This window comes from Cynara cardunculus (genome assembly GCF_001531365.2).
Source record: "Cynara cardunculus var. scolymus isolate 2C chromosome LG 5, CcrdV1, whole genome shotgun sequence".
In the NCBI taxonomy this organism is placed as follows: Eukaryota; Viridiplantae; Streptophyta; class Magnoliopsida; order Asterales; family Asteraceae; genus Cynara; species Cynara cardunculus.
This window is the reverse complement of record NC_037532.1, coordinates 33,106,315-33,117,681: the sequence shown is the minus strand read 5'-3', so window position 1 is coordinate 33,117,681 and position 11,367 is coordinate 33,106,315. Positions and strand designations below refer to the sequence as shown.

General features: G+C 36.0%; 3 protein-coding genes across 8 annotated transcripts in view; 2 read left to right on the top strand and 1 right to left on the bottom strand.

The window, feature by feature from the left end:
• The window catches only part of LOC112512025 (formin-like protein 6), an 8,687-nt gene extending 5,042 nt beyond the window's left edge, over positions 1 to 3,645 (top strand). The window contains exons 3-4 of the mRNA XM_025117809.1: positions 839 to 1,080; positions 2,389 to 3,645. Coding sequence (XP_024973577.1) covers positions 839 to 1,080; positions 2,389 to 3,174 — 1,028 coding nt within the window. The 3' untranslated portion in view covers positions 3,175 to 3,645. The remainder of the gene's footprint in view (positions 1 to 838; positions 1,081 to 2,388) is intronic.
• A 923-nt stretch (positions 3,646 to 4,568) lies between these two features.
• Positions 4,569 to 9,925, bottom strand: LOC112513393 (calcium-transporting ATPase 2, plasma membrane-type-like). Of its 6 annotated transcripts, none has more exons than XM_025119634.1 (8): positions 9,749 to 9,925; positions 9,088 to 9,142; positions 9,003 to 9,008; positions 6,932 to 8,862; positions 6,391 to 6,549; positions 6,113 to 6,284; positions 5,308 to 5,606; positions 4,569 to 4,808 (listed from the first exon to the last, which is right to left on the bottom strand). In XM_025119634.1, exons 1-8 carry the CDS (start codon positions 9,923 to 9,925, stop codon positions 4,569 to 4,571), a joined length of 3,039 nt encoding a protein of 1,012 aa, XP_024975402.1. The 6 variants fall into 6 exon arrangements, with proteins under 6 accessions (XP_024975402.1, XP_024975406.1, XP_024975400.1 ...); XM_025119638.1 differs by lacking the exon at positions 9,003 to 9,008 and having other exon boundaries at positions 6,932 to 6,990; positions 7,210 to 8,865; XM_025119632.1 differs by lacking the exon at positions 9,003 to 9,008 and having other exon boundaries at positions 6,932 to 8,891; positions 9,030 to 9,142.
• Positions 9,926 to 10,283: 358 nt separating this feature from the next.
• The window catches only part of LOC112513019 (mitochondrial outer membrane protein porin 2-like), a gene marked incomplete at its 3' end in the record, with an annotated part of 14,448 nt that continues 13,364 nt past the window's right edge, over positions 10,284 to 11,367 (top strand). Inside the window, exon 1 of the mRNA XM_025119141.1 lies at positions 10,284 to 10,337. Within this exon, the coding sequence (XP_024974909.1) occupies positions 10,284 to 10,337 (54 nt within the window). The remainder of the gene's footprint in view (positions 10,338 to 11,367) is intronic.

The following is an 11,367-nucleotide window of genomic DNA, read 5'->3' as shown; positions in this document are numbered from 1 at the left end:
AGTTTAATAATAAAATAATTTATTTTTGGTTTAATATTATAAATTTTATAAAGATAATAATTAAGTATTCTGTTAGAATTTAATGATTATACTAATTATATTTTAGATTTTTTATATTTAAAATGAGATGTTTATCTTGTATTTGATTGTGTTTATCTGCAGTTAGTTATACGAATTCAGATATGGGATGAAATCGGATAGGGATGAAATCGTTTAGGGATAAACGGGTTTAAGAGTTTTTAAGAGTTTTAGCCAAATGCTTTATAAAATAGTATAGATATAAATATAATTTCAAATAGAAAAAGGGGTTTCTAGGTTTTCATGGAGGAAGGAGAGGCACTAGTCCGAAAATAATCCGCGACAAACAATTATATTTCCTATATAAATGTCTGATAGACTCCATAATCAGACTTAAGTTTATACGAACAAAACAATCGTGGGTCATATATACATGTATTACGATAAGTCTGTGAGACGTTTTTGGACTTCCTAACAAGTCTTTTATAACAATGTTGAAGTAAAACGTCATATTAGTCTTTTTATATATCATTACTTGAAAAACTGTCTTATCATGTATATGTAAAGGTTCTATAATATATCACTTTATTTCAAATTGTCCTATAAGACTTAATTGTCAGATCATCCAGATACATCATAATATCTTACTGCAACTCTTTTTACATACAACACATAATTGTTTGATCATATAAAGCAGTCTATTAATACATTCAACTATTTTTGAGGTCGTATATAAGCCGATCTTATTATATGCGAGCTGACTAATCTCAGGACGACCACCTGCTTTGATTCTGAGAGTATTTTTTGATTGGTGGAACAGGGAATTTAGAGGGTTTGGGTGGTGAACTCTTGGAAACACTTGTAAAGATGGCTCCAACCAAAGAGGAAGAAATAAAACTTAGGGATTATAAAGGTGACATCTCAAAATTAGGGTCAGCAGAGAGGTTTCTGAAGGCAGTTCTTGATATCCCATTTGCATTCAGAAGAGTTGAAGCCATGCTTTATAGAGCAAACTTTGAAAATGAAGTTAAATTCTTGAGATCTTCTTTTCAGACATTAGAGGTATTGTTTTCAACTCGGTATCTGATCTGATTCTTATTTTGTGTGACGTATTTTCAAAACCTTCATTTTGGTATCTCAAGTATGTCATCTTAAGGGGTTGTTTGTTTACCTCTTAATAGTTCCATTAAGAGGCCGCGTCTGAATCGTTAAGAGGTGAATCTTGTTTGGCAAAAAAGAGTTTGTCTCTTAATGGTTCTAAAATCCGCTGAATGGTTTTGTATCCTGGACCTCTCTTAACCATTCAGCGCCCTAATTTCATTTGTAAACAATTATCAAACAATTATATTTCATTTTACACTATATCATGAGAGCCTCTTAATCATTCTGACCACTTAATCATTTTGCAACAAACCATTCAGCAACTGCCAAACAACCTCTTAGACATTTAGGTACCTGGTTTATGTTGGGTAGTAATGCATGGAAATGCAACATACTTCGGCACGGTTCTTATTTTGTATAACGTACTTTCAAACCTTCGTTCTGGTACCTCATATGTGACATCTTAAACATTTAGGTACCTGGTTTATGTCTAATAGTAGTGCATAAAAATGCAACGTACTTTGCCCTGATTCTTATTCTACGTAATGTACTTTGAACTAAATGTTTGAGATATCTCACTGAGGTGCCAAAGTGAATGTTTTGAAATTACGTTATACAAAAGTCGAATGATAACAAAGTATTATTGCAACAAAATCCGGTTTATAAAACGTAAAAAATGTTTGAGTGCCTTAATAGACTATTTTTGGGCGTTTTAACAAGTTTTTTTAGATACTTTTGAAACAAAACGTCCTATTAATTATTTTTATGACATTATTTTGAAAGAGTATTGTATAAACAGATGTGTTCATATTACACTTTTCAAAAGTGTCATGTAAAAAACTTAATACGATACTTGTTTTGAGAATTTCCTAAAAGACTTGTTAAACGCTAAAAAAACGTTCTATAACTCTATTGTAATACTTTTACATATAACACACAATTGGTTGCATGGTTTTATGCGTTAAAGTCTTACAAAGCAGTCTATTATGACATTCAGACATTTTTGACATCTTATAAACCCGATTTTGTTATAGTGTACGTTTCATTTCCATTCAATTCTCTATCTTTCTACCTTAAAGTTTTTTTGGAAGTAGATAATATTTATATACGGCAAATGCAACAAATAAACTCACACACCCTCCTCACCTTTTGGTGGGGTTTGAACCCCTGACCTCCTAAGAGGTCAAGGACTACGATACCGCTAGGCCAAAGAGCCTTTTGCCTTTCTACCTTAAAGTTGTAAGCTAATTATGCATAAATTTCTATCAGGCAGCAAGTGAAGAACTGAAGAGCAGCCGGTTATTCCTTAAACTTCTTGAAGCAGTTTTACTAACAGGAAATCGGATGAACATTGGCACGAATCGTGGCGAGGCTACAGCTTTCAAACTCGATACGCTCTTAAAACTAGTAGATATTAAAGGAACAGATGGAAAAACGACGTTACTTCACTTCGTAGTTCAAGAAATTATCCGATCAGAAGGCATAGATTCCGATACCAAAAACCTTCCAACGAATCCCACGTTCAACGAAGGCGCTTTCAAGAAGCAAGGATTGCAGATCGTTGGCGGGCTGAGCCGAGAACTGGGGCACGTCAAGAAAGCCGCCGGAATGGATTCAGATGTTCTAAGTGGCTATGTAGCAAAACTCGAAATGGGGATTCAGAAAATCCGGTCAGTCGGTCAAGAAACGCCAGAAATTCAAGAAAACTTCTTTCGGTCGATGAGAATCTTTCTTAAAGAAGCGGAAATAGAAATTGCCAAGATCAAGATTGACGAAAAAAAGGCGTTGGCATCGGTGCAAGAGGTAACCGCGTATTTCCATGGTGACACTGCGAAAGAGGGAGCATACCCTCTTAGAATCTTTACGATCGTAAGAGATTTTCTCGGGATTTTGGATCATGTATGCAAAGAGGTTGGCCAAATGCAAGATAGAATCATGGTGGGTTCAGCTAGATCCTTCAGGGTTCCAACCGGTGCACCGTTACTAGCCGTAAGCAGATATAACGTGCATCGTAGTAGTAGTTCCGATGAAGAAAGCTCATACTCATCTCCATAGAACACGATTTGGGAAGGGGAATACATCTTACATGTATAAAAAATAAGTGTACCCTTCTTTTTTTGGTAACTCTGACCCTGAAGATAACAGCTAGGAAAATCTTCAGTGGTCTTGAGGAGACTCGAACAGGACGACCTATGAGTGTATCTGCTTTACTTAAGGTTGAACAGATAGAAAATCAAAAGAGCGAATGTCGGATGAGAATCCATACGAAGAAGATGATGGTGGTTGTGTACGTCTACAAGACGAGGTCTCGAAATCGGCATTTTATAATTTTGGAATGTGGTCTAGGTAAACGCTAGAAGGATACGAGTAGTTGTTCAAGAACATAATGGTTTAGTTTTGAATTTTTGAAGAGTATTATTTCATATAGGCAAATTAATTCTTTTTTAAGTTTTGGTGTTTCTTTTGGGAATGTTGTTCCAAAGACTAGGACTAATTTGAAGATTGAATACGGTAGATATTTGTATCGTTAAGGGGCTATTTATTAAAAGTTTACTGTTTTTTATCGGGTCAAAGATGATGTCATCTATCAACAACTTGTTCAGGTGTCTCGAAGCTATACTCGGACTAATCCTAGTAAATTGTTGTTGTAAGATATCAGTCATGATAAACTCAGTATCCATAATTGATTTGTTAAATTTTAAGACAATTTTTTCTTGATATATGTTGAAAAATGGAACGTTCTTCTCTCCTAAATGACTTTTTTGGAGGATAATGAAATGAGGTTTTACGTATTCTCACACTCCTTTAGGAGTATGGCATGGGTTCTACATTTCAGCAAAATAGTGCCTGTGCCACGTACTCAAACATTGGCTCGTACCTTTTTCTATGGATCCTTCTTAGTCCTTACACACCTTATGATTTTAATATAGAATTGGAATTACAAGTTAAAGAAACTTTACACGATAATTTCATTCAAGATCAAATTCAATAAGCACGCTTCTAAATTCTAAGTAAGCAATTCAAAAGAATTAAATGAAGAACCACAAAATTAGCCCCAAACCCGTGTACATCGAGAGATTCCATCCTTGAGATACTTGAATGCACGTTCGGTCGAGTTAAATGTGGCCGGAAAAATTCTAAAACAAAAGTGAAATCTGAGATCTTATGGAATACACAATCCTTTTTTATGGTAGTAGCTAGTAAGATCTCAGGTTTTAATTTCTTCTAGTCATCTATGGGATGGCTATAATGAAGTTGTACCCATTCAAGAATGCCCATCAAATTAATACAAATCAAACGATCTCACCTGAAAATGGGGTCTGAGGTATGATGTATGCAAACCTGCTCATCAAATAATATCTTGATGGAAAGAAGAAGCTTCTAGACCTAACAATCTTTCAGAAAGCTTAGAGATGAGAACTCAACTAGCTGCTTTGCCAAATTTGAACTCAAACAGGGATCATCTTCAATATCACCGCAATCGGCATGCTCAAAAACCCGGTCAAAACGCTGTAGTACCATTGCATCATTGTTAGTGGTGTTGTATTTGCAAAGGTACCCAGAAATTCGATTATTATGATTTGGAAGATGACGGTTGCACCGAGAACGCTCAGGAACACATGGTTGCTGCATATGCCACATAGCACATTCACTTTTTCCATTTCTCTCGAGTTAACTTCATTGAAAAGCTGCAACACGTCATCATGTCAATACGAGTATATGATCCAACGACCATGTTTCACAATCATAAATTAACTTGTTTTTTGACCTTTTTGAAAAATCCCCATTTAGCTAGCTTAATAGCATTTCCATAAGCTCCACTTCTTCTTCTTTTTTTTCCAGTTATATGCCTCTATTTTTCCAATTAATTATCAACATTAACATATGAACCTATCAGAGACCCTATTAGAAATGGGTTTTTGGGTGAATGCATCAACTAAAATAGGGCTTTAAGGATTTCAATACGTACTTTTAGGTCGTTTACGTCATCTAACTTATCAGATAGTTTCTATTAAAACATGACTAATTTTTCGGCTAACAGCCAGCTTATCAGCCAAGTTGCCTACGCAAACTAGTGAGATATATTAACTACCACTTTAATCTTGTTAAATACCCAAATGTCATTTCTCTCTTTATGAATTGGGAAAAAAAAACAAGAAAGGAAGTCGTTTTATAAGAAGTAGTTACCTGACAGAAGACAAATGAGTTGAATATTAGTGTGTTGAGGATGAGATCAGAATTATATCCATAGAGGCCGTAAAATGATTTCCCTTTTGACTGTAGTAACCATATCACTACGAATTGGTAAAGAGACTGCCCAAATATGTTCCTCCACATAACGTTGCTGATGAAATTCCCTTGCCTTCCGACTGGAGCCCTCTTCATTAGTGCATCATTTGGAGGCTCGGTAGCTAGTGCCAGTGCTCCCAATGTATCCATGATCATGTTCACCCACAAGAGTTGAACAGCCGTGAGGGGAGTGCTTCCTAAAGTCGTAATAATATATGAGGACAAAAAATGAGTAGATGATCCTAGTACTTTGTTGCAATCAGTACTTTTTAGAATATGTGAAACCTTATTAGATTTATTGTCTTGGGGAGAGAAGTTGAGTTTCAACATATAGTAGAGAGAAAATTCCAAGTCTGACTGATGTGGGAGGACTCTAATACACATTCGGGCAAAGAAGTCCCGAATGGTAGATATTGACTCTGATACCATGTTAGAATTGTGGACTCTAACGCATTACATCCTCCCTAGGCAAAGATGTCCCATATGGTAGATATTGGCTTTGATACCACGAATTGATAGAATATGTGAATCCCACTAGATTACTCTCCAAAATAAAGTCATTGGAGAGAAAAGATGTTTCATCATATATTAAGGAGAAAGTGTCCAAGTCTAACCGATATAGGACTCTAATAGTAGCTTTTTATATCATATGAAGTATGTACAACTGTTGCTTTAAGATGGGAGATGATGCAAGGCCTTGTACCTGTCAAACAAGCTGAGGTGAAGTTCACCATCAAAGCAACAATGTTGACAGTCAGCTGAAACTGCACAAATTTTTGAATGTTTACATACACCGATCGTCCCCATTTGGCAACGGTCACAATGGTGGAGAAATTGTCGTCCAGAATTATGACATCTGCGCTCTCTTTGGCCACCTGAAGTTTGGTGAAAAGATGCATCAGAATTCAATTGTTTTTAAACCTTTTTTGCATATATTTCATATCTATCTGGTAAAACTATGCTAAAACCTTCCTAGCTTACCTCAGTTCCAGCAATGCCCATTGCAAGCCCAATATCTGCTTCATGAAGTGCTGGGGCATCATTTGTTCCATCACCCGTAACTGCCACAACCTCCCCGAATGTGGTACGCAAGTGTTTCACCAGTGTATGCTTATCTAAAGGTGAAGATCGAGCCATCACCTATATAAAGCAAGAATATATGCCAGGTTAATATGTTAGAGTTCCATAACAACTAGACTTGGAGTCTTTCTTTTTCATATATGTTGAAACCCCTCCTATCCTCAAGGGATTTTTTTTGGAGAGTAATCTAATGGAGTTCCACAAATTCTAATACGGTATCAGAGCCAATATCTACCATATGAGACATCTATGCTTAGGACTCAACACTTGAGACATCTTTGCCCATCTAGCCTCCTTTGGAAGGGCTGTCTTAGAGTCACATCGGGCATATGTTCAAGTGCTCTTTTGGAGAGTAATTTAATGGGGTTCCACATATTCTAACATAATCCATTATCATGTAATGTCACTAGCCAACATATGTTATACAAAATGGAATATGAACCTGAATCTTGGGAACCAGATTATTCAATTCCTCCAGACTCTTCTCGCGGAAATCTGGACCTTCAATTGCTATTCCGCCATCTCTAAGGATTCCACATTCTTTAGCTATGGCCTTGGCCGTATTTATGTTGTCTCCTGTAACCATACGAACGGTTATACCAGCTGATCGGCAAAGAGCAACCGACTCCTTCACACCTGGGCGAACAGGATCTTTGATACCCACAATTCCTATACAAGTATACCCAGAAGATGGAATGGGAGTTTCGGCAGACACACCACCTTCCAGGTCTATATAGGCAAGACAAAGAGTTCGAAGAGCTTCACCAGCAAATTGGTCAATTGTATTCTTTAATTGGTTTAAGGATCCCTCTTGAAGAGAAGCAACTTCTCCATTTGCATTCATCACCTTGTCACAAGCAGCCAAGATGATCTCTGAAGCGCCTTTACAATGAGCTCTTACACCTCCTCCCGGAAACTTCAACACCACCCCCATCCGCTTTTTTGAAGAGTTGAATGGTTCAACTCTGAGAATCTGGGATGCCTCACGCTCGGCTTGGAAGTCACCGCCAAGCAACAACCCAAAATCTAATATTGCCGCCTCTGTTGGTGTTCCTAGTATCTCTTGTTTCCCTTCTTTGTTTTTCACAACTTCTCCACCTGTATTATTGAATATTGATTGTAGAAGCATTTTTAATGCTTTTTCTGGGATATCAGATGTTCCTTGTTTGCTTACTTCTTTGGCATTCATACATATGCATGATTTGACGACCGTCATGCGATTGGTCGTTAATGTGCCAGTTTTATCACTACATATACTTGTTGCTGACCCCATAGTTTCGCAGGCCGCAAGATGGCGAACAAGTGCCTTATCATTCATCATTTTTTGCATTGCGAATGCAAGGCTCAGTGTGACAGCAAGTGGCAGCCCTTCTGGAACCGCCACAACAACAATGGTAACTGCAATAGCAAAGTATTCCAACAATTCTAAAGCATCATCAGCAGCCCAGCTCCATTGTGTTCCTACTAAGATCTTACGAGAGAATAATTTTTGCACTAGAACTGCAAAAGTCACCACGGCAAAGAAAAGACCAATCTTTCCAATGACAGTTGCCACTCCGTTTAGCTTAACCTGCAGTGGTGTTTCATCATCTCCCCCTTCACTAAGAGTCGCCATTAGTTTTCCCCATTGAGTTCTCATCCCCACTGTTGTAACTAACATCTTGCATGAGCCATCTTGGACCTTAGTTCCAGACATCAACCAAGGATTTTCAGCACTGACCATAACTGGTTCACTCTCTCCTGTCAAACTAGATTCATCAATAGAGACTGCAAAACCTGAAAGGAAAAGACCATCTGCAGGGACTTGATCTCCTATTGCAAGATGTACAATATCACCAGGAAGTAGCTCATATATTGACAACTTTTGTCTGTACCCGCTCCTCGTAACTTGAATAGCTATCTTCTTCTTCTCTTTGTCCAGATCCCGGAACTGTAGAGATTGTTTATAATCACTTGTTGCTGTTACGAACACTACGAGCAGGATACTTGCAACAATCCCTAGACCATCATGAGCTCCTTTTGGCCATCCTTCTGTTGCTATCCCAACAATCAAAGAGACAAAGGCACACATTGCAAGGATCATAAGGGTCATATCATGAAGGGCTTCCCATACAAACACCCAGAAGCTCCGCTGTGGACTTTCAGCAAACTTGTTGATTCCAAACACTTCTTGTCTGCGGACTAGCCCTTCATTATCAATAGAAAGCCCATTGGTGATTGATGTCTTTAGCTTCTCAGCAAGACCCTCCACTCCACCATGAAATTTAAGCTTTTTAAGGTCATGACCTTCAACAAGAGAGCCGGCCTCATCAGCACAGATGTCAAAACCAGCAGCTTTGACTTCCTCAGGAACCTTGTAGTCGCCCGTATGTGCTCCTGCATACATAATGTCATAAAAGTAGTGTAAAAGGAAAAACATTATGGCCATGTAAAAGACACCATAAGTTAGGTTATAAGCTAGTTTTAACCAAACGTGACTAGTTTATAAACTAATAACTAGCTTTTCAACCAACAAACGGCTTATCAGCTAGTTTGCACACATCGGCCATAGAATGGAGGAATCAGAGAAATTTGAATATAGCAGCATTACAAACTTGCCTTGTATAAACTGAAATGCAGCCTTTGACACCAAAACCGCAATCCTCAACTTCTCCTAATCATTCAAGTCAAGATTGGTAAGTCACTAATGTGCAACTACTGAGATGGAATCACTTAAAATGCAAACTTCAATTGCCAAATACAGAAAAACATGAAGGCCTTGCAAGATACGGTCGGTTAAAATAAAAATCAACCTTACAGCCCAACAAATACACCAATAGTTTTAGTGATCTACACTACAGAGAAGGAAACCTTCTCAGTTCGCTTCGCAAAGAGCTCACATACATCGATCAAATCTAACATTTTCAGCTTAATATTAGAACAAATTGAATTTGTTACTCGAAATTTCATAGATATTATATCGTATGTTGTACTTGAATAGGCTTTGATCGTTATTTTCAATCCGACCACATAAATTCACGTTCAACAATACGCAATACAATAACCGTAAATCACAACATACGTATCTCAAATCTTACATTTATAAATCAATGAAATGGCATGATTTCTCCAAATAAAAGTGCTCTCTGTTTAACTGCTTTGAATATAAAACATGCTAGCATCATGATTGTCAATCGTAGATCTGTTCTGCGATGACAATCACCATTTGTTTGTGTAAATGAGAGAAAGAGTCGAATAACATATATATAAGAGGACTGACCTGATTGGTACGCCGCATAGCAGCAGCTTCATTGCGCTTGGAGAGGTTGGCGGTGAAACGAAACCGCCGCTTAGGGTTCTTAACAACGTGACACAGACCCCTCCATTTCTGTAACACCTCGTCGGAAGAATGTTTCGACTTAACTGCATGGAAATTTTGATTCAAATAACTCTCCATCACTTTTCCTCCTTAAAATCCTTCCACTCGCTAACTATTTTATTCTTATTTATAGGTCTCCCTACAAATCTACTTGTTCAAACAAAGCCAAGGATCAAATCTCGAAATCAAACCGACTTCTCTTCTGTTACAAACAACATCCAGTTATGTGCGTAATACTTAAACCTTGAAAGATCGGAAGAAATAAACGAATATACTAAAGAAAAATGACGAAGAAAACATCAGATTCTCGTCATCGTCGCCATGAAGAAATCCACAAAATGCCGCGAAACTTTGAATTCCTCAAACATCAATAAGATGCTCTTGTTAATCTACAAAAAATGCAATAGAATATGGTTGATTGAAAGAGGAAATCGTAATGAGGTCGATGAAATTTAAGAGAGATGAAGGAATCGAGCTATGGAGGAGTGTTGTTAGTTTATAACGGTTTCTTTCTATATCATTACAGTGTCCCGAGACTTGTGGAAACGTAATGACCGGTTCTGTTTTTTCTTTTTCTTTTTTAATTAAATAATTAAGCAACGGTCTTTACATTTCCTTATTTATCATTTTATTTGCTTTCCAAATAATAACATCTTTCACATTTAATAAAATTCAAATATCATTTAAATGGTTAAGAGATTTTTTCGTTTATTTATTAAGGATGCATTTGGTATATTAAATCTATACTATAATCATTTGGCTAAAATTCTTAAAAACTCTTAAACTCATCATCCTTATCCGATTTCATCCCATATATGAATTCGTGTAAGTAACTGCAGATAAACACAATCAAATACAGGATAAACATCTCATTTTAAATCTAAAATATAACTAGTATAATCATTAAATTCTAACAGAATACTTAATTATTATTTTTATAAAATTTATAATATTAAACCAAAAATAAATTAAACTTAAATTAAATTATATAAAAAAAATATTCTATATTATATATCATTTGACAAAAACTCTTAAAAACTACTTTTTATGCGTAGAGTATTGTTTATTAATGCATATTACTTAAAACTCAAGATTACAAGTAAATTGTGCGTCGGTACAACTTATTAAAGCTCCATATTTGAATTCGTGTAACTAACTGCAGATAAACGCAATCAAATACATGATAAACATTTAATTTTAAATATAAAAAATCTAAAATATAATTAGGATAATCATTAGTTCTAACAGAATACTTAATTATTATCTTCATAAAATGTTATATTGTTAAACCAAAAATAAATTATATCATTATTAAACTTAAATTAAATTACTAAAAAAAATAATCTATACTATATTATAAAGCATTTGACAAAAACTCTTAAAAACTATTTTTTATGCTTAAAGTACTGTTTATTAATGCATATAACTTAAAACTCAAGATTACAAGTAGATTGTGCGTAAGTACAACTTATTAAAGCTCCATATCTGAATTTGTGTAACTAATTGCAGATAAACATAAT

What these genes read in the sequence shown, in the direction of transcription:
- LOC112513393 (XM_025119632.1), bottom strand. Translation starts at nt 9,925, where the DNA reads ATGGAGAGTTATTTGAATCAAAATTTCCATGCAGTTAAGTCGAAACAT. An exon ending in TGGGCATTGCTGGAACTGAG is followed by an intron (nt 6,285 to 6,390) that starts GTAAGCTAGGAA and finishes ACCAAACTTCAG; the next exon opens with GTGGCCAAAGAGAGCGCAGA. An exon ending in ACTCATTTGTCTTCTGTCAG is followed by an intron (nt 4,809 to 5,307) that starts GTAACTACTTCT and finishes GACGTGTTGCAG; the next exon opens with CTTTTCAATGAAGTTAACTC.